Here is a 22,107-nt window from a genome sequence, read left to right on the forward strand (position 1 = left end):
GATCACTTGATGATCCAGGCCTTTCTAACATTTTTACTTTTCATGCTGCATTAATGTCCTATACACAGAACTTGCTCATGTTCAGAATGTTTTTCTTATCTTCTAAATCTGTTTATCTTGTACATAGTTTGAACTTAAGTAGTTATATTTTTGCAATATAAAAATTCCCCCCAATAGTTGCCATATTAGAGGAAATAAAATTGAAGTGCCTTCAAGCTAGTGTATGGTTTTATTTCAATTACCCTCACTGAACTCTTTTATAAATCATTAATGAATATTCTTTTTCATTTACACATTTAATTTCAGAGACCATCTATTAAGAATATGGAAACTAAAAATGCAACAGAGCTAGAAGAGTTTGTTCTCACAGGATTCACATATCAACCAGAGTGGCAGATTCCCTTGTTCCTGGTGTTCTTGGTTATATATCTCATCACCATTGTGGGGAACCTTGGGCTGATTGCTGTCATCCGCAATGACCCTCACCTTCACATCCCCATGTACTTATTTCTTGCGAATCTGGCATTTGTGGATGCTTGGTTATCATCCACAGTATCCCCCAAGATGCTAGTCAACTTCTTTGCCAAGAGCAAGATGATCTCTCTCTCTGAATGCATGATACAATTTTTCTCCTTTGCAATCAGTGCAACCACAGAATGTTTTCTGCTGGCAACAATGGCATATGATCGGTATGTGGCCATATGCAAACCGTTACTTTATCCAGTGATTATGTCCAATATGCTGTGCATCCAGCTGATAGTTTTGTCATTTTTAGGTGGCCTTCTTCATGCCATAATTCATGCTTCTTTTTTATTTAGATTAACTTTCTGCAATTCCATCATAGTACATCACTTTTACTGTGACGTTATACCCTTACTTAAGATTTCGTGTACTGATCCTTCTATTAATTATCTGATGCTATTTATTTTCTCTGGGTCAATACAAGTATTTACCATTTTGACTGTTCTTGTGTCTTACACACTTGTTCTCTTTACAATCTTAAAAATGAAGTCTCTACAAGGTATAAGAAAAGCCTTCTCCACCTGTGGAGCCCACCTCTTATCTGTCTCTCTGTACTATGGCCCCCTTCTCTTCATGTATGTGCGTCCTGGATCTGCAGAGGCAGATGATCAAGATATGATGGGTTCTGTATTCTATACTGTCATAATTCCTTTCTTAAATCCAATTATATACAGCCTGAGAAATAAGAAAGTCACAGATTCACTGAGAAAAATATTAAAGAGAAATGTTTAGATCTCATACTAATATCTATTCTCCTTTCATTAAAATGACAAAATTCTGTGGACTACTATTGCTATGTGTTGAGTAATAGTCATTATTTTTGCAGTTATAATTACCTTAGTCTTCAATGATTTGGAGGAAGAACCTAATACTCTCATAAAAGAATTTGTGCATATTTTTCAAACCACACAAGAAATTTTATTATTATAAATATTTTTCAACATCTTATAGATTTATTTGACAGAGAGAGAGAGAGAAAGATACAGCAAGAGAGCAAACCCAAGCAAGCAGGGTGGGAGAGGGAGAAGCAGGCTTTCCGCCGAGCAGGGACACCCCCCACCCCGCACCTACCTAATGTGGGGATCAATCCCAGGACCCACGGATCATGACTTGAGCGGAAGGCAGAAGCTTAATGACTGAGACACCCAGGGACCCACATATAAGGAATTTTAATCAAGTGTTCATATCATACCTAAATAAAACAAAACAAAAATTAAAACATTTCACAGGCTTGTCTGTTCCTTGGTGTGATTTATAAATGCATTAATTACTAATATGGTATAGTGCCTCTGAACTGAACGTGATTTTGGTGTCTTTGATACTTATGCAGCTATATAGCCAAGACCCATGTTCCATTTAACTGGATAGTAGAGGCAGACTTGTGTTTGAGTGAACAGAGGAAAACCCCAAGAGTTCTGCCAGCCATCAAGGTTTTCTTTCTACTTTATTTAGGGCATGGTGAATTTTACCTCTCGTGTGGCTTCAACTCTGATAACCACAGAGAGAAATAAAAAGAAAAGAGAGCAATGAGGGAAGAAAATGACAAGGGTTTTAAGACAATGAAGAAAGAGGGTCAAGCTTTAAGAGATGCTTTTAGGCTAGTGTGCTTCTTAGAGGAAGTGAGAGGCAAGTTGCCTCTCACTGTCTATGATGCCTACTATAGACCCTTTCTAGCTGTGTTTGTATGTTGTTAGACAGTCTCTAAAACTTCACTAATAAAGAAAGCTAACACATTCATCAAGGACTTAAGCTGGTGTGGACATAGACAAAAGTGGCCAACTTGGAACAAAGTGGTCTCAATATCGCTAGAATTAAAAAAAAAAAAATTACGCTAGAAAGATTTTAAAATCAATAATATGTAGTTTTTGGAATGTGTTATTGACAATGAAGGGCTTTAAATGCATGTTACCAAAGTCTAAATAATCTTAAGGTGACTTAATGTCATAGTGGGTACCTAGTGGGTACTTACGAGAGATATGAATATTTATATAAATTATGGTTTTTTGTGCCTCAAAGTCCATAAATGTTATTTTTTATCATACTCCATTTGCAAAGTATACTGAGTAATCCATCTCAATCCACCTCTACCCTTCCTTTCTCACCACTGATTCCATACACAGTTCTACTGAGACCACTAAGCCTGTAATCCCCATGACTACCCACTTCTGTGATTTGCACTACTCTAATTACTTATCCTCTTTAGTATCAGTATCTGTATCCTACTGATACTCTCTTACTTCCTAAACTTTGTAAACGTAACTAATGTTAATGATACATTTTCAATAACATTTAATGGATTGTCTTTGTCACTAGGTTATGTAGTATAATATATGGTATATTTTTGTAGATATATATGTATCTGTCTACAAAAATATATGTATATAAATATATATGTGTATATATATTATATATGTGTGTATATATATGGTGAACATACAAAAATGTATGTGTGGACATATGTGTGTGTGTATATACATATGCATATATATGTATACATATGCATATCTTTCTGCTCATGTGTAAGTCCAGAATATATGATATAGATCTAGTTAGATCTACACTTACATATATATCCACATAAGTATCAGTATCTTCTTCAGCCTGCATTTGTTCACCCTGGCATTATTTGAGGTTTTAAGTAAACCTTGGTTTAACACTGAAGTGCTTTTCCTCCAATTCTCCTAAGACCATGTTTTATACCCATATAGAATTATTGAAAGCCTTCTGGAAACACCTCATTCTTTCAGGTTCAATCGTTTGCCTATTTAGGTCTCCCCATAGAGAATAAAATGCTCCATGTCACTCCACAACTACTCATGTTTATTTGCAATGGATGTGATGTTTTTTCTTTAAGGTCTAGCAATGTAAGTGTTATAGCTTCCTTGACGAATTTCCAGATTACCACAAAGAGGATAAGAATTCATACTCATTTGAAGTACATTAGTTTATTTATTCTTCTTAGATCACACCTGGCCTTGTATAGTACTTATTTTTGGTTTACACACTCTTTTAGAATATAACTCAGAAGTCCTAGTACTCCTGAACTTGTTCAGCATGTAGAACAGTGACTTACACATGAGGTCTTAAGTAAGTATTTGTGAACAACCTGTGAAATTTTAAAAATGTAACAGCATGCACACATAAAACACAATAGAATGTCATGTCACTTGTTTTCAGTAAGTTAATGAGCCCAGGGAAATAACTAGATTGGGGATGGCTGCTGCAGGCCAACCCCTCTTCCTGTTTCTTTCATGACAATCTTGAGCATCATAGACATAAAGTGAATTCTTCCTCTTATCACTAGAATTAGTTCCTTGGATGGAGTATGAGACAAGACCAAGGAGAAGCCCTTTCAGTAGATGCTTCCTTAAAGATATAACACATATAAGTATTTAAGAAAAATACTTATATTAAAAAAAGAAACACAGGGTGCCTAAATTGTTCAGTTCCTTAAGCATCTTCCTTCAGCTCAGGTCATTATCCCAGAGTCCAGAGATCAGGCTTCCTGCTCAATGGGGTGCCTGCTTCTCCCTCTACATCTCCTCCACCTCCCTCTGCTCCTTCATGCTTTATCTCAAATAAATAAATGAAATCTTTAAAATAAATAAAGAAAAAAATAAAGAAAAATATCATTATCATGTACTTCTGGAGGTACAGATCACAAGATTAGACCAGGTCATCTGCTCTCTTTTTCTTTTCTTGAGAGATACTCCCAAGAGCTAGCAAAGCAACTGAATGGATTAATGTGCAGCTGTTTCTACTCTTTTATTTTTTTTTAAGATTTTATTTATTTATATGGCAGAGAGAGATCACAAGTAGGCAGAGAGGCAGGTGGACAGAGAGAGACAGAAGCAGGCTCCCTGCCGAGCAGAGAGCCTGATGCGGGACTCAATTCCAGGACCCTGAGATCATGACCTGAACTGAAGGCAGCAGCTCAACCCACTGAGCCACCCAGACACCCTGTTTTTACTCTTTAAACTTGAGAATTTATATCTTCCTTATGTGTGCAATTTATTGATTCTTTGCTTTATGATATTCCTATCATTCTGATTTGTCCTGTTAATTATCTAGACTTTTCTTGTTCTTTCATTTTTATGACCCCAAGACAAAAATAGTAATATAAACTACTACTGTGTATTTCTTCAGTCTCAGAAAGGTCTGTTTTCCTAATTGGCTTTTTCTTTGAATGAGAAGCCTGACATCCACCTGTGAGTCTGAGAATGTTACCTCTCAGGTCTGACTGTAGGCTAGAAGAGTATGGGACAGAGAGCTGGGGGTCTCTCAGAAGCTCAGACTTCCTCTGTAGCCTCCTCTTGTATATTTCAGGTCTGTAGATTCATTTCTTCTGGTTGGAACTTCAGTAAAATACCAACTGTCTTATTCCTTCCAGAAATCCATCAAAATCCTTTGTCCACTGATGTAATCCCATTCTCATTTCTGTTACAGCGCTATTCATTTTGTATACTATTTTTGTGATGTAAGTAGCATGTCAGGAAAGAGGTAAAAAATATATATCTGTGCAAAGTCCATATTATAGACAAGATATTCTATCAGTCCTTTAAAAAGAATATATGACATTACATATGTATTATTTAATAGATACTTAGATGTAAAGGATGATATCACAATGTTAAGTTTGTGTATTTGTCTAGAACAACTGCTGCTGATGTGGGATTCAGTCATCCCTTGGAAACACAGATTACATACTTTGCATAGTTTTTATTATGAAGGTTTATTTTCTTAAGTTGAAGATTTAAAAGAACTCAATTCCTATAAAAATCTTCTGCACAGCAAAGGAAACTACCACCACCAACAACAACAAAAGGCACCCTACTGAAAGGGAGGAGATATTTCCAAATGATATGTCTGATAAACAATATATAAAGAATTTACACAACTGAACACCAAGGAAACCCAAATACTCTGATTAACAACGGGCAGAGGACTGAAATAGAATTTTTACCAAAGAAGATATAGATGGCCAACGGACACATAAATGGATGGATGTTCAACATCACTAATCATCAGGGAAATGCAAATGAAAACAATGAGATATCACCTTACATCTGTCACAATACTTATAATCAGAACCACAAGAAATAGTAAATGTTGGTTAACATGTATATAGAAAGGAAAACTTGTGCACTTGGTGAGAACACAAATTGGTACAGACACTATAAAAAACAGTATGGAGGTTCCTAAAAAAATTGAAAAGTAGAACTACTATGTGATACATTAATTCCCTTACTGAGTATTTATCGAAAGAAAGTGAAAACCCACTTCAGAGAGATATATACAACTCGATTTTATTGCAACATTATTTAAAATAGCCATGATATGGGAGCAATTCATGTCCATTGGTTGATGAATGGATAATGAAGAAGTACACATACACACATACACAAAATGGAATATTATTTTGCCATAAAAGAGAAAGACATCTTGTGATGTGCAGCAACATGGAAGGACCTAGAGGGCACAATGTTAAGTGAAATAAATCAGTGGGAAACAAATACCATAAGATTTCATTCATATGTAAAATTTAATAAAAAACAAACGAAAAAAATAAAACAAAAAAGACAAGCATACATAAAAAGTAGACTTAAATATAGAGAACATCGTGCAGATGGGAGGTGAGGAGGGGTGGGGGGATGGGTGAAATAGATAAAGGAGATTAAGAGAGTACTTATCTTGATGAGAACTGAGAAATATATAGCATGATATTGTACACATGAAAATAATATAATAATGTATGTTAACTATCTTGAATAAAAGTCTCAAAAAGAACAACTCATATTTAATATCTCTTTAAATGTAAATAATGTCATATACATACACTTTTCTCATCACATTACAATACTTTCTACTGTTCAGGAGATTGCTAACAAAATTGTCTTACATGGTATTCAAGGAAATAATGTAATTAGGTTAAGAAAAACATCAGTCAACACTAGAACAGTATTTCTCAATGTCTGCATTGTAGACCACCCATGTCAAAATCTTACTGAGTGTGTATATTCAGTATATGTCAAAATCTCTCTGGCATAGACATTCATGTTGTTCTTTCACAATGGTGGTTCATAAATTAGAGTGGGCATCAAGATCATGGGGAGAACGTGTGAAAGCATATTGATAGGCTCCATCAGTAGTGTTTCTGATTTAGTTATGCTAATGCTACTGGCTTGAAGCCATACTTAGGAACCACTGTTTTAAAATAATCAGTGAAGCCAAGTTTTTATAATAACAAATATTTAGAGACCAGTCAAAATGGAGTTTCTGAACATCCTCTCTCTCCTACTTAACCACAATATGTGAATATTTTGTGTGTTTGTGTGTGTGTGTGTGTTACCAATAAATGTTTTATTTTGCTTGCAGTAGCTTTTTGTTAATTGTACAAAATCATGTTTTTGCCATTTAAACATTATCACACAATCCTATTCTGAAAGACAAATGTTCATTAAAAACAAAGCAAAAATAAAAATTCACAACCTTAATTACCTAGATTTGTCATTTAAAGAAGGTTTAAAGGAAAAAAAAAAGGGGGTCATGGAAGAGGGGCTTTCTTACAAGCTTTTTCACAAGTGTCACATTTTCTCCTAAAAGGGAAGGATTTCAAAACAAAGGTGAAATAGCTTAAACAGAAATACTCATAAAAAGAAACTACAGAATTGTCAACAATATTAAGACAATATTGACTAACCAGTTTCATTACAGTATTCTCCCCACCCCCACCCTCCCTGAAGTGTCTGGCTAGGACTAGAACAGGCTTTCTGTTCAGAGAGAAAAGAATTCCAAATCCCAGTGAAGTTATGCCAAAAACACACAGCATCTTCCCTGCCCTCCCCCTATGTCTTCTGAGATCCCTTGCCTGGTTTCTGATTAGCGGGAAAGGGCCAAGGTTGAGGGGGAGGGGTCAACACTAGTGTGGTCTCATTCTGTATATTCACTAGAAATGCTGACCTGAAAAGTGTGACTTTGGAAAATGCAACCCAAGCAGAGGGAGAGAACATTGACATCCTTTAGGTGACTTCTCCTTGTTTTTATGCCACATTGCAAGCCCCTCTGGTCCCCTATCCAAGGAGAAATGTTAGGGTCTTGAGGATGTCTTGGGTCCACCTCTGAGGGTCAGATAGTTCAGACTGGGTCAGGTCCAGTTCTCTTCCCTCCCGAGAGACCCTGAGGCCCTGGAAGCATCGAAGACCATGCTTCTGGCTGAAGTGAAGACACTCGTTCCTGTTTCAAAAGCTGAGCCTAAGAAATGGCTCTTGTTTGTTAGGCTGGGTTTGGGCCAAAGAAGGGACAGAAAACACTGTCTCCACGGGAGGAAAATAAGGAAGAGAGAATGAAGAGGTGGGCAGGTGGGGAACATGTGCAGGAGTAGGCCGGAGAGGGTGAGACTGCTGTGAGGGGACCCAGTCAGAGTGACACTTGAGAACCAGGAGGCAGTTTGCAGCATAACGGAAAACAGGAAGGAACCCCTCTCCTCCCTCTTCACTCCTCTCTGGTGGCCCTCAGTATCCCCTTCCCAAGTTTTTCTAAAGGTTTCTACTCTCTGATTTGTACTTTCCTCCCTGCTTTGGGACAGTGAATCCAAATTTCAATGGGACTCTTTTTTAAAGGATGAAGAATTGTGGACCTTTTATAACTTTCTCTTGGAAACCATGATTGAAAGTGATGATAGCCAATGAAAACTCCATTGCCTCATTTGGGTAAGGTTAATAGATGGATCCTTAGTTAATTCAAAAATGAGCTCTTTTTAATGCCTCAAATTTCCTTTTTCTTAAAATTATGCTCAGTTAAAAAATGATTTTTTAAGTAGAACAAACTTTTGGATCATCATTCTCAATGAAATTTCATATACAACATATTCCAGGGACACCTAGTGGCTCAGTCTGTTAATCAACTGCCTTTGGCTTAGTCATGATCTCAGGATCCTGGGATACAGTCCTGTATCAGACTTCCTGCTCAGTGGGGAGTCTGCTTCTCCTTCCAGCTACATGGATCACTGTTGTGTATCCTGATGACAGCATTCCAGCATTCCTCACTTTGGCTCCAAGACCTCTAGACCACCAGAGGATAAGATCAAGGGTACATGAATCAAAAATTATGCTGGTGGCCAAAAAATTAAAAAAAAAAAATGCTAGTGTATTCCTAGGGGTAACAGTGAGTGGTCCCACTGAACCAGTATAATACACTGGTTGCTGACTCATAAAACATACCGCCTTTAGAAATACTCTAATGCTGTAAGGTATCACATGTAGTTATGCTATAAAGGTGTCTCCAAAAAGGCTATTCCACATTCTATCAAACAAGTTGCTTCAGAATGGAAGGGAATAGGATAAGACCAGTGAATTTTATGGTCATGGGTCCTTTGCTGCAGTCTTTGGATGTGAAATAAATTCCTTGTTCAGAAGATACACTGCATGTAATCCTATGATTTGGGGCAGTGGATAAGGAATTCTGAAAAGTCCAAGATGATGATTTTGGTAGAATAAATCAAATCAAAGGTAAATCTGTGTATAGAATAGGTGCCTTTTCTAGTAAGAGATAAAAACCACTTCCCTTTTATGATGGCAACTTTCTAACGTAATCAACCTTCCACCAGGTAGCTAGTTGATGATTCTAATAGATACTGATATTTAAGAGACTCAGTATTATCTCAGCTCCTGGCTGACTGAGCACTCAGCAATGGCTGTAGCCAAGGTGGCCTAGGTAAATGAAGTCCATGATGTGAACACATGCATGACTTCCTTCCCTGACACTGGATCATTTTGTTCATGAATCCACTGGATGATGACAGAAATGTCTGAAGAAAGATGATGATTGTCCAAAAGTAGGTCTTTCCATCTACTTGATTTTTTAAATCCTTCTCTGCTGAGGTCACACTTTGATGATAGTTTTTATGAGACACAAATATCTTCATGATTTTTGGAGAGCTGTGTTTTCATACCTCTTCCACAAATTTCCTTGTCTTCAATTTCCTAGTAAAATTCCTTCAAAGTCTCTGATCACCTAGCAAACCTTTAGTCATAGCTCATGGATTGGTATGTAATCACACATCTGGCCATTTCTCTTTCCAGGGTGAGCAACCAGGTTCCCTGCTCCAAGTACTGCCACCTGGAAGATTTCCATTCACCTCTGTTGTACCGGAAAATCACAGAGAGGATTTGTAGTGTGGTAGCTGTCTACTTTTAGATGATGTCTACATTTTGTGCAGAAACATCTACCCACCAGGACTCCAATTTTCCCCCTCTGTCAATTGATCATAAAGAATTCCCCATGAGACCATAGGATCAGGCTAGGAGAGAGAGGCCCGTGCAGCAGGAAAAAGGGCCATAAGAATTTAGGCCACTTGTTCATGCAACTGCTTGTGTCTTCAGGGCCTGTTCTGGCTCTGACACACATACAGCAGTCAGTTTCATTTCATTTCACTGTAGAGTGTTCCCATGAATTCCCAACTTAATGTCTTGGAGGATCAAATGACATCCAGCTTGTAAGGATAGATTTGGTTGCATGTCCACTTAGTGGCCTGTGACTAAGCAGTCAGTCTTAGCTACAAGCCTGTTGCTGACCAATGGGTGTTTCTTAAAGCTAGAGTAGTTATCCACTGAGGATGGCAGGGCTTTGCTCCAAAATTCTAACAGCCTGCATTGTGGCCCATCTAGGAGGCCTATCAAAGGCTCCAAAGTTTCCTTACTGGATCTGCTACTTCAAGCACCATTGCCTCTGCTGAATCACATGGCCAAATTTGTGGAGTGCCATGGACAGCAACCTATACTTTTACAAAGCCTTTTCCTATTCTGAGCACATCTCAAAACTAGGGGTTTATCTGGTCACTTTGTGAATGGTCTGGTATAATACACCCAAATGAGGATGATACAGTGTCTAGAATCCACAAGAACCCACTAGGTGTTGACTCTTTTTCAGTTGTGGGAGGGCCAGATGAAGCAACTTATCCTTCACTTCAGAAGGGAAATGTCCACGTGCCCTATATCACTGACCCCTAGGAATTTCACTCAAGTATAAGATCTCTCTCTCTCTTTTTTTTTAAAGTAGACACCACACCCAATGGGAGGGTTGGAACTCAAACCCTCAGATCAAGAATTGCATGCTCTATGCAGTGAGCCAGTCAGGTACTCTGGATTTTGTTGGGTCTCTTCTCCCCCTCTGCCATGCACATTTCTTACCAGGAAGCATTGAACAGTTGCTACTTCTTGCTCACTTGTGTCAAACATCTAATGCCATGTGTGTACTGGGCCAGTTTGATATCTTTGTGGGAAAGAAAGACAACAAGAATCCTGAGAAATACTTGCACATCATATATCTGATAATGACTTAAACTTGTATATAGGAAGAATTCACAAAACACACTAATTAAAAAATAATTAACTCAAAGGAATTAACTCAATTAAAAACTTGACCAGGATTTCAACCAATAGTTCACCAAACAAGATATAAAGATATCAAAACAGGACACAAGAAGATGCTTTATACAGTGTGTTATCAGCAAAATGCATGTGAATACCACAGCCCACTTGTATAAATGACCAAGGTTGAGAAGACTACTCTTACTGGAAGCAACATCACAGACCTTCTGTGCTCAAGGGAGCACAGAAATTGAAGGGGTCAAAATTGAAGGGGTCAGTAGGTTTAAGCCATTTGCGTTATGTTGAAGCCATCTCTGCACACCATCCTGCTTCCTCCACTCTTCTACTAAGTTTTCAGAATGACATTATTTTATCAGTGCTGTTTTCCCTCCTCCATTTTGGCTTGCACAAGCAAAATTATAAGGAAGCAAGAATATTGATCAATCAGTCTGCCAAAAGAGATGCTGTTCGCTTTCCCCTAGCTGCCATTGAAGTCCCATGTGAAGGCTGAACATTTTTTCTACTCTTCAAGTAGTAAATCACAATGTCTCAAAGAAGTAAATTTTTATTTTTCTGAAGGAAAGTTCATTGACAACTTACTTTGTAATACACAAAAGGCAAACGCAAACACATATACTACCATGTTCAAAATCCCTCTTTTCCTTTAAACTAGGGTAAAACACAAAGTCTTTGAATGAGCCTCCAAGGGCATGTGTGATCCCATCCATGCTGGCCTCCCCCACACCATCTGGTTACTCCTAGCTTCTCCCTTTGTAATCTGTTAGATTTCTGTTAGATTGTGCTATTCCCATGATCTGGGCTCTCTGAAAATCTAGCCCTCCAAGGACAAAGGCTTTGTGGGTGATACAAGTCCAGAGGCAGCAATCACCAGGATAGAACTGAAGACCCTCAGGCCTCACCCACATCTACTCATACAGAATCTGCACTTTAACAAGCTCTCTCTCTGTAGGAGATTCACAGGCATTAAAATTTGAGAAGCACTGAGCTATGGCACTTCTCACTGTGGTGCTTTATCTTTGTTTCCCTTTGCATTTCCCCTGACCTTTGCCTACTGAGATTTCTCATCAGATTTCAGTTTAAAGTGTGGAGTCAGGTCTAGATCTGTAATGTGAGCTGTAGTTTGCATGAGGACAAGTTTCTGTTGGAGGCCAAGATAAGGCTTGAGATGAGGACAAAACCAGGCCCTGACTTGTGTCTCCCTTTAAGTCCAAATGCCTTAATAAAGGGTTACGGACAGGAAAGGTTGAGTAGCACTGTGAAAGGGTCTGTGCTCGCCTACGTGACTTCCCACACACTCTCCCTACAGAAGGGAACAATGTGTTCAGGGGCATGAATTCTTAGTTGGTCCTTGTTGTTCCTGTACCTCCCATAATCCACTCCCTTGGTTGGTTGTAACTTCTTGTATCAATAGTAGCTAATGGCATTAGCTGTGACTACCTGGCATCACCAGATTTCTTTGTAGTTAATGTAAAACTTGTTATAGGAACTTGAGGTTACCCCTTCTATTGTGATCTGCCTTATAAAAGCTTGTAAGATGCAGAATAAAATCGACACTGTTGGACATCCTCCTCAGTGCTCCTCCTGCCCCCATCTCTTTCTCTCTTAATTTCTTTTCACCATCCTCTTAGCCTCACATTCCTGGTCGAGTTGTTGCGCCGGCCATGACAAGTGGCACCCGAACAGGGACGTGAGCACATTTCAAGGGAGTGCGCATAGACAGGCAAGTAGTTGCCGGACAGTCAGGTAAGAGGAGCCCAGGTTGACGGGCGACAGCAGGAGTAAAATAATATGGGGCAATCGCAGTCTATGGAACAGGATCTTTTTGTTACGACATTGCAGGTCCTTTTAAAGCAGAAGGGGTCTAAGCACTCAAAGAAGGCCTTACACCAATTTTTTGGTGTGGAGTCTGATCTTTGTCCTTGGTTCCCTAAAGAAGGAACGGTAAATTTATAAATTTGGCAGCAAGTAGGGCAGAAATTAAAAATCAGTTGAGAATTAGAGGACCGTGTGCTTACCCTGAAGGAACCATGAAAGTTTGGGAAGATATTCCAGAGGCTTTAGATCTGCAACATTCTATAGAGTTAACCTCTATAGCTTCTAACTATATGAGTCTAAAAGAAGAGCGCCCCCTGGACCTAACACCCCCCACTCCAGATCTTCCCACCCAGGTCTCAGGTAAACATTCGAAACGGAGTGGAACCAGGTGGAATGTAAATCAATATTTGAACTAAATTAAGTTTGTTGGGTTAATTAGGGTAAACATGTCTTTTGAGTTAACAGTAGTAAATGTGAAACTTCAGAGTTTTTACTTAAAGTCAAATAAGCTCGTGTTATTTGTTAAAATCTGTTGAAATCTGTTAGCAAAGAAATGACTAAACTGATGGTTAATTGTCTGTCTCAAAGTTTTAATGGGTAATTGTTAAAGTAGATTTCAAAGTCTTTGCTAACCTGAAACTTTAAATCAAATGAGATAAAATGCTAGAGCGCTGGTCACTGGAACTAGGTTTGTGCTTTTGAAATCTGTTGGTAAACATCTTTTGTGCTTAACTGAATTCTGTTGTAACAGCCCCGGGGCCACTGTCTGAGCTAGACCCATTCATAAAGAATGGAAGGGGAGACTGATAACCTCCCATTAGCCAGGGATACCCAAAGGGGAGGGTGTCCAACCTGTTTGAATCTGAAGAGTGCCTGACTCTGTGAATGTGTCTGTATGGCTCCACCGCTTCAGCTACGGAGTCTGAGAGGGCTGCACCCTGAGTCTCGTGGGTCGTCATATGGCATAACGGCATCTACTCCACGGAGTAGCCTGGTCCGGGGTTTATATGGATGGACCTTAGCTAAGATGCTCCTAAATTCTTGCGAGGGACACGAGCAGGACAGCATCTGAAAGATCCCCCTCCCTTTGTCTGTGTCATCATTTACTTTGGGAGGGAAATGCAGAAAACTCAGTCTTAGGAAGAAAAGAGGAGACACTGGTATAGAAAGGCTGATGGAAATGAGAAAGCAACCCTATATGTAGGAAAGTAAAAGATACATAAGAAAGATTTAAGGAATGGGAGTACATTTTGTTAAAAGTAAGAGAAGGTAATTTTGTCCTAAATGAGATGGTTGATTGGAAGGAAATGACTTGGGACAAAACCTGAATGCAAAAGCAAGTTGTAGAAGGTTCATGAGGGGAAATCTTCAAAAAAGAATTTTAGGTATGGTCAGGATGGACTAAGATTAACTGTACACACAAAAAGGAGGGCCTAAAAGAATGAGTAGTTTTGTCTTAAAGTGAAAATGTCTGGTTACACCAGAACATGAAAGGAGATAAACCTGAGGGTATATAGTAAGTCGTAATAGAATCAGGGGAAGTGACTTTTATTTGCTTCGGTTTATAGGTTTTAAAGGAAACAATGAAATATGTTAAAAATTTGACCGTATTAGATTAGTTTTGGTGGATTTATTCACAAGAGGAGAAAAAGGACTAATGAATCTTTTCCTGTAAAATGTTTCTGTTCAAATGAGGCATAGTATTTAAGAAAGAAAGACTAAAGTCCTCTGTCATGGCAAATCTTTATTGATGATCCACTCAAGTACAAAACTTTCCTGGATTAATTAATCTACTGTTAAAAAGAAAATGTAAATGGCTTTCTCTTTGCCTGCCCAGAGTTGTAAATGAGGCCTCTTTGACTCAAGGCTTTTCCTTGATATGCTAAGTTACTCAGTACTGCTAAACCAAGGATAAACCTTGAGTTACATTTGGGTAACCACCCTAAAGGAAAGTCAAATGGGAGATGTTTGGGACAAATACAGGTCTTTGATGTGTTAAAATCCTGGGATCTGAAATGGGTAAAAATTTCCAGAAGTAAAAGCTGCATTCAGAGTAAACCAGAGTTAGTAACATGGGACTAGATGAACTGAAGGAAGTTGTAATGTGGTGGTTTCTTAAAGTTTTGTCTTATTTTAAACATTGCTGGTTCTCTAATGTTTGCTCTTCCAGACTCGGGATATATTTTTTAGATATCTGTGACTTACAAAAATGTAAAAATACTTATTTGCAAACAAATCAGAACATTCAATGGATATCCCCTATAATTCACAAGGACAAGCCAATGTTGAAAGAGCTAATGGTACCCTTAAATAATATCTTAAAAAATTAAAAGAGGGGGAGATACTACAGGGAACAGTGATATACTCTCCTCATATGTATTTAATTTTAACTCTTTATATTTTAAAATTTTTTGAATGTCGATGATCCAGGTCGCACAGCAGCTGAACGCTTTTGGCATACAGACTTTTTTCCTCTTCCTTATGCTAGGTGGAAAGACCCCCTGAGAGGCATTTGGAAGGGTCCTGACCCTGTCCTCCACAGAGGATGCGATTTTGTTTGTGTTTTTCCGAAGGATGAAGACACCCTTTCTGGATGCCAGAAAGGTGGTGCCGAATCCTCGCATCTCCAACAGAGGATTGCTCTCGTCTCACATTGAATGGCCAGAACAGATGGAGAAGAAGACTTCTCCCCACTTACAGCTGAGGGATGTTTCATGCAGAACTCTTGAGACTGGTTGCTGCCCTGGGACCAATCGGAGTGCAAATAGCCAGGAGTGGTTATACTGCTACAAAAGACTTCAATCTGACTTTGCAGGCCTGTGTTCCTGGACCTTTTTTACTAGTAGTGGGCTCAATAGATCTCACCTCTTTCCTAGGGGGACATCTATTGTATTATATCCATTGTGACCATTGTGTGTTATCAAATTTTCTACCTGTTTCCCTGCCTTCGTCAGGCACAGGTCCCATAATAGTGTTTATAACTATGCAACTTCCATATATGTTATTACTGGTGGAAGTAGAAGAACCTTGGTATGCTAATTATGGTTTCATCGTAATGTAAGTCTAGATCTTGCAGAGTTGCAAAAGGAAATTGTTAATAAAGGACATTTACAACTAGATGTACAAAATCCTGCAACTATGGTATCTCAGATTTTAGATGGGTTGCATGGGTTTAATTCTGGAAATATAATGAAATATTCCTTTTGGGTTTTTATCATTATATTCATTGTCTTGGTTATATTGATTGTAGGATGGGGAGTTTCCTTATTTCGTACAGGACAACAACCACTGCATGCTCGGGCACAAATTCATATGCTTGATTTATTTAAAAAAAGAAGGAGGAGATGTTGGAGGCCACAATAAGGCTTGAGATGAGGACCAAACCAGGCCCTGACTTGTGTCTCCTTTAAGTTCAAATGCCTTAATAAAGGGTTACGAACAGGAAAGGTTGAGTAGCACTGAGAAAGGGTCTGTGCTATATGTCGTGTGCTCGCCTATGTGACTTCCCACACACTCTCCCTACAGAAGGGAACAATGTGTTCAGGGGCATGAATTCTTAGTTGGTCCTTGTTGTTCCTGTACCTCCCATAATCCACTCCCTGGTTGGTTGTAACTTCTTGTATCACTAGTAGCTAATGGCATTAGCTGTGACTACCTAGCATCACCAGATTTCTTTGTAGTTAATGTAAAACTTGTTATAGGAACTTGAGGTTACCCCTTCTATTGTGATCTGCCTTATAAAAGCTTGTAAGATGCGGAATAAAATCGACACTGTTGGACATCCTCCTCAGTGCTCCTCCTGCCCCCATCTCTTTTTCTCTTAATTTCTTTTCACCATCCTCTTACCCTCAAGTTCCTGGTTGATTTGTCGCGCCGGCCACGACAGCTTTCCTTGGAGTTGGGTCCTGAAGAGAACATCGTACTCTGGCCTCAATAAAATCATGTATGATTAGCTCAGACAAGAACATATTAATCAAAGCCCTCAGAGCAATACCAATTTATAGATAAACTGATTTGCCTAAACATGCCAGAAGTGTCCTTAGTGGTGGAAAGCAGCAGCACAGTGTGCAATTTCAACTGTTGCAACTAGAACTGTATATGTGACTTGATATTCTCAGTCTGTAAAGCCTATTGGGACACCTGGACTTCTCATACAGATTCTAATCTTCAGTGCCCAGAAGAACAACGTAGTTTTGTCCTAAAGGGGACCCTTGGGTGCAATTAGGGGAATTCTTCTTCATGCCTTCCTCTTCTGGAAAAAGAACACAGTTGTAGAATTGGTTAACTCTTGAGTTCAAAGAAGATTTTTTTTAAGATTTTATTTATTTATTTGACAGACAGAGATCACAAGTAGGCAGAGAGGCAGAAAGAGAGAGAGGAGGAAGCAGGTTCCCCGCTGAGCTGAGAACCTGATGCAGGGCTCAATCCCAGGACCCTGGGATCATGACCCTAGCCAAAGGCAGAGGCTTTAACCCACTGAGCCACCCAGGTGCCCCCTGATTTATAATAAACAGCATTTTCTGATTTTTTAGTAATTGAAGGTTACAGAATGAATCGGTGTGCAAAGAATTGTGGCAGTGCTGTTGTCATTCTGGTGCAACTCTTATTTTTTTTTTCTGCTTGAGACAGCCTAACCCTGAAAAGATCTCCACAATATCTTAACAAATATTGGTAAGAGACTGATTTATGTAATACTTACTATTTTTTATAGAAAGTTAAAAGTACTGTTATATTTGGAAATAATTTCGATTTGGTTTATAAGATGACCAAATAGCAGGTTGAAAATGAAAACAATTAGTACAACAGTATATGTTAAATACCTAGAATTTATATAAAAAGTTGAAATGAAAAAGAAAAGAAAACAAATAGTGAATAACCTAATAGTATTTTACTATTGTGAGTAAATCTGGGTAAGCAAAATGACTCTATCACTAAATTTGCACTCTTTAATCATAGTTAATTATCTGGCTAGCAGAATTACAATGACTCTCTAGGATGAGTTTGGTTACTGGAAAGTTAGATGATATAAAAATGGGTTTAAAGACTTCGGTCATAATGTTTCCTATGTAAAGAAAACTCTGATGATTTGTTCAAAATGTTTATTCCATTTAATTAACCACATTCTCTGACAAACCTTTTAAATTAATCACTTAATTACTCACCTGTGTATCCTTTCACCCACTTCTGACAATAATTTCATTGAGTATCTCATATATATAATGGATATATGTATAAATATGTATGTATATAAATGAGAAAATGTAGAAAATGTCCCTCCAGTGTCCTTTCTGCTTTCTGATTAATAAAAGCCCACAGATTGCACTTGAGAATTTTAAATTATCTCGTAGTTTGGGATTGCATGGAAGGAAACCAATTCCAAATAAATATATATTTACCAATTGGCAATTATTGGCATAGGTCGTTTATATTGCTAGGAGTAGCTTCTAGGCTTTAGCTCAATTTTATTCTGCTAAAACCTAGTGGAGAGGAAAGGGCTCTCAAATCAAATGGGAGTAGTTAGAGAAACTCAGTTCTAACTACTGTAAATACAAAATAAAGTGACTTTTAAATGTGGAATGTGCTTTCAGCAATCTTGGTAAATATATGACCAATACAAAGTTTCTAGCCTCATATTAAAGTGAAAATCTCTATTTCATACACATTTTTCCATAGAAAAATAAAGTTGGAATTTGGAATGAAAGAAAAAGAAATCGAACCCTGTACTGACAATTTTAATGAAAACCACAGTTAAGACAAATATTTACCTGGAGTGTCTGAGCTTTTCCCCGTTTCATCTTCAGCCTTTCTCTGATACTTCCTCTTTCTCTCTCTTCATGTCTTGGCCTTTCCAATCCCTATCCACCTACAAAAACACCATGGATACTCAGTGGACAGCAGCTGATTGCCATCTCCACCCCACATTCCTCAGCACACCGTATTTCGTTCTCCTCACTGTTGTGCCCCGTGTTTCCCATTCTCCTCTCTGCTCTCTGACCTCAGCTCCATCAGAAAATGGACATTGCTCTCACACAAGTCACCAGGAATCTATTAATTCCCACACTTAATGATCATTGCTCTCTCCTATTCCATTAGAGCACTTATTTCACTTTTGGCACTGTACTTCACTTTGTCCTGGTCAAGGTTTTTTTCTCCCTTTAATTCTGCAACACTCAGCTTTCCAATTCCTTCATGCATCTCTGGCCACTTTGCTCAGTATCCTTTTCTGTTTTTTTTCTTTTCTCACTTTGTGTAAGTCAGAGCTCTTGGTTGCCAAAGGAAATGGGTTAATTGAAAGGAAATTGGCTTTCATGTCAAAATGTTAGGGGACTGGAGAAACCCACTGGAGAAATGGGCAGGAACACAATGCAAGAAAGTCTGTGAAACAGCCAAAATCTGCCCTAGTCTATCTAGCTTGCTAAGAGCTGCTGTGCTTGCTACTAGATGCAGACGCAACAGCTTCCTTTGATATGCCTACACCATTGAGGTGTAGGATATATTTTCTAGGGTCATGATATTGTTTCCTTGGTTGACTTCACAACCCAAATTCTCCTTTTCCCCCCGGCCCTTTGTCCCTTTCTCTCCATTTACCAAATCCAGCATAGGTGACTTTTACTGTCAAACCTAAGCAAGTCCTTTATGATGGAAAAGTCAGTTTATAGAACTTTTTGCTTTTGGACTTAATGACAGCTTCTGTTTGCCACCAAGAGTCATATGGTAGAATAGACGATCGAATATTAGCCAATGCATACATGATGTATATCCATTTTGTAATCTCTTTAACTTCCACAAGTTTCTTTCTCCTCCTTCTCTTTTACCTTATACACTTTAATGGATAGGTCATACAAAACTATGCCTTTAGTCACTCTAATGACTCCCAAGTCATCATTTCTATTAAGCACCTATAGAACTATTCTGCTGAGTGCATTTCACCTGGATGTTTTCAGAATGCTCCTTGAAAAAACTGCCCGCCACACCTGAGTCCTCAATCTCAATGTTTGATGACCATCTACCCAAGCACCAAGTGTCTTCTTTTTCCTACACCGACCAACTCCCTTCACAACCAATATGTCACTGAGTCCTAATGATTTACATTGTGACTTACTTTGAGCTACCTCTTTGTCACCTCTTTACTCTCTGTGTCTTATTGCACACAGACCAAGAACTGTACATGTTGTTCAATCAACCCGGGAGCTTTTATAAAATGCACATTATTCCAACCAATTCATGAGCTCTAAATAAATTTGTATAGTAATATCTCAAAACCTATATTTTGCACAAAAACTGTCCTAGCCAATTTTCTTGTGTAATTTGGTTTGGGAATTGCTGGACAATAATATTGTCTTCCTGATTAGTTTTTTAAAATTTTTAAAATTAACATATAATGTATTATTAGCCTCAGGGATACAAGTCTACGAATCGCCAGGTTTACACACCTCATAGCACATACCTTCCCCATGTCTGTAACCCCACCACCCTCACCCTCAACAACCTGATTAGTTGTTTTACTCTAGTTTCCACTCCTTTCAGCCTATTTCCTACAATCAAATATTTAATTTAATAAACATTTGAGAATGACACTCCCTTTCATAAAAGTTTCAGTCCCAGCCCATTTTTGAAGGACATAGCTAAAGATGTTTCACAGGGAACTGATCACTTGATGATCCAGGCCTTTCTAACATTTTTACTTTTCATGGTGCATTAATGTCCTATACACAGAACTTGTCTACCTCATTCAATACTACTCCATGAATTTGTCATGTTAAGAATGTTTTTCTTATCTTCTAAGTCTGTTTATTATGCACATAGTTTGAACTTAAGTAGTTGTATTTTTCCAATATAGCAATTCCCCCCAAAAGTTGCCATATTAGAGGAAATAAAATTAAAGTGTCTTCAGGCTAGTGTATGGTTTTATTTCAATTACCTTCACTGAACTGTCTTTTATAAATCATTAATGAATATTCTTTTTACACTTACCACATTTAATTTCAGGGACCATCTGTTAAGAATATGGAAACTAAAAATGCAACAAAGCTAGAAGAGTTTGTTCTCACAGGATTCACATATCAACCAGAGTGGCAGATTCCCCTGTTCCTGATGTTCTTGGTTATATATCTCATCACTATTGTGGGGAACCTTGGGCTGATTGCTGTTATCCGCAATGACCCTCACCTTCACATCCCCATGTACTTATTTCTTGGGAGTCTGGCATTTGTGGATGCTTGGTTATCATCCACAGTATCCCCCAAGATGCTAGTCAACTTCTTTGCCAAGAGCAAGATGATCTCTCTCTCTGAATGCATGATACAATTTTTTTCCTTTGTAATCAGTGCAACCACAGAATGTTTTCTGCTTGCAACAATGGCATATGATCGGTATGTGGCCATATGCAAACCGTTACTTTATCCAGTGATTATGTCCAATACACTATGCATCCGGCTAATACTTTTGTCATTTTTAGGTGGCTTTCTTCATGCCATAATTCATACTTCTTTTTTATTCAGATTAACTTTCTGCAATTCCATCATAGTACATCACTTTTACTGTGACGTTATACCCTTACTTAAGATTTCGTGTACTGATCCTTCTATTAATTATCTGATAGTATTTATTTTCTCTGGGTCAATACAAGCATTTACCATTTTGACTGTTCTTGTGTCTTACACACTTGTTCTCTTTACAATCTTAAAAAAGAAGTCTCTACAAGGTATAAGAAAAGCCTTCTCCACCTGTGGAGCCCACCTCTTATCTGTCTCTCTGTACTATGGCCCCCTTCTCTTCATGTATGTGCGTCCTGGATCTGCAGAGGCCGATGATCAAGATATGATGGATTCTGTGTTCTACAGTGTCATAATTCCTTTCTTAAATCCAGTTATATATAGCCTGAGGAATAAGAAAGTCATAGATTCACTGAGAAAAATATTAAAGAGAAATGTTTAGATCTCATACTAATACCTATGCTCTTTTCATTAAAATGACAAAATTCCGTGCACTAATGTTGTTATGTGTTGAGTTGTACTCAATTTTTTTTTGCAGTTATAATTACCTTGGTTTTTCAATGACTAGGAGAGAGAACCTAAAAATTTCATAAAAGTATTTGTGTATATATTTAAACCACACAAGAAATTTTATTATTTAAAAAAATTTAAAAAATATTTTATATATTTATTTGACACAGAGAGAGAAAGAGACAGTGAGAGAGCAAACCCAAGCAGGCAGGGTGGGAGAGGGAGAAACAGGATTCCTGCTGAGTAGGGACCCCCCAAATGTGGGGATCAATCCCATGACCCACAGATCATGACCTGAGCTGAAGGCAGAAGCTTAATGACTGAGACACCCAAGCACCTACACAAGGAATTTTAAGCAAGTCTTCATATCATACTTA

General features: G+C 38.2%; 2 protein-coding genes across 2 annotated transcripts; both read left to right on the plus strand.

The window, feature by feature from the left end:
* Positions 1-324: 324 nt before the first annotated feature.
* On the plus strand, positions 325-1,254 carry LOC101689016 (olfactory receptor 5H2-like). The gene has a single exon (XM_013046113.1). It carries the CDS (start codon positions 325-327, stop codon positions 1,252-1,254), a length of 930 nt encoding a protein of 309 aa, XP_012901567.1.
* Positions 1,255-20,732: 19,478 nt separating this feature from the next.
* LOC101688740 (olfactory receptor 5H2-like) lies at positions 20,733-21,662 on the plus strand. Its single transcript, XM_013046114.1, has one exon. The coding sequence runs from the start codon at positions 20,733-20,735 to the stop codon at positions 21,660-21,662; it is 930 nt and encodes a 309-aa protein (XP_012901568.1).
* Positions 21,663-22,107: the final 445 nt, after the last annotated feature.

The sequence above is a fragment of the Mustela putorius genome, unplaced genomic scaffold (assembly GCF_011764305.1).
Source record: "Mustela putorius furo isolate JIRA1106 unplaced genomic scaffold, ASM1176430v1.1 tig00003834_pilon_pilon_pilon, whole genome shotgun sequence".
In the NCBI taxonomy this organism is placed as follows: Eukaryota; Metazoa; Chordata; class Mammalia; order Carnivora; family Mustelidae; genus Mustela; species Mustela putorius.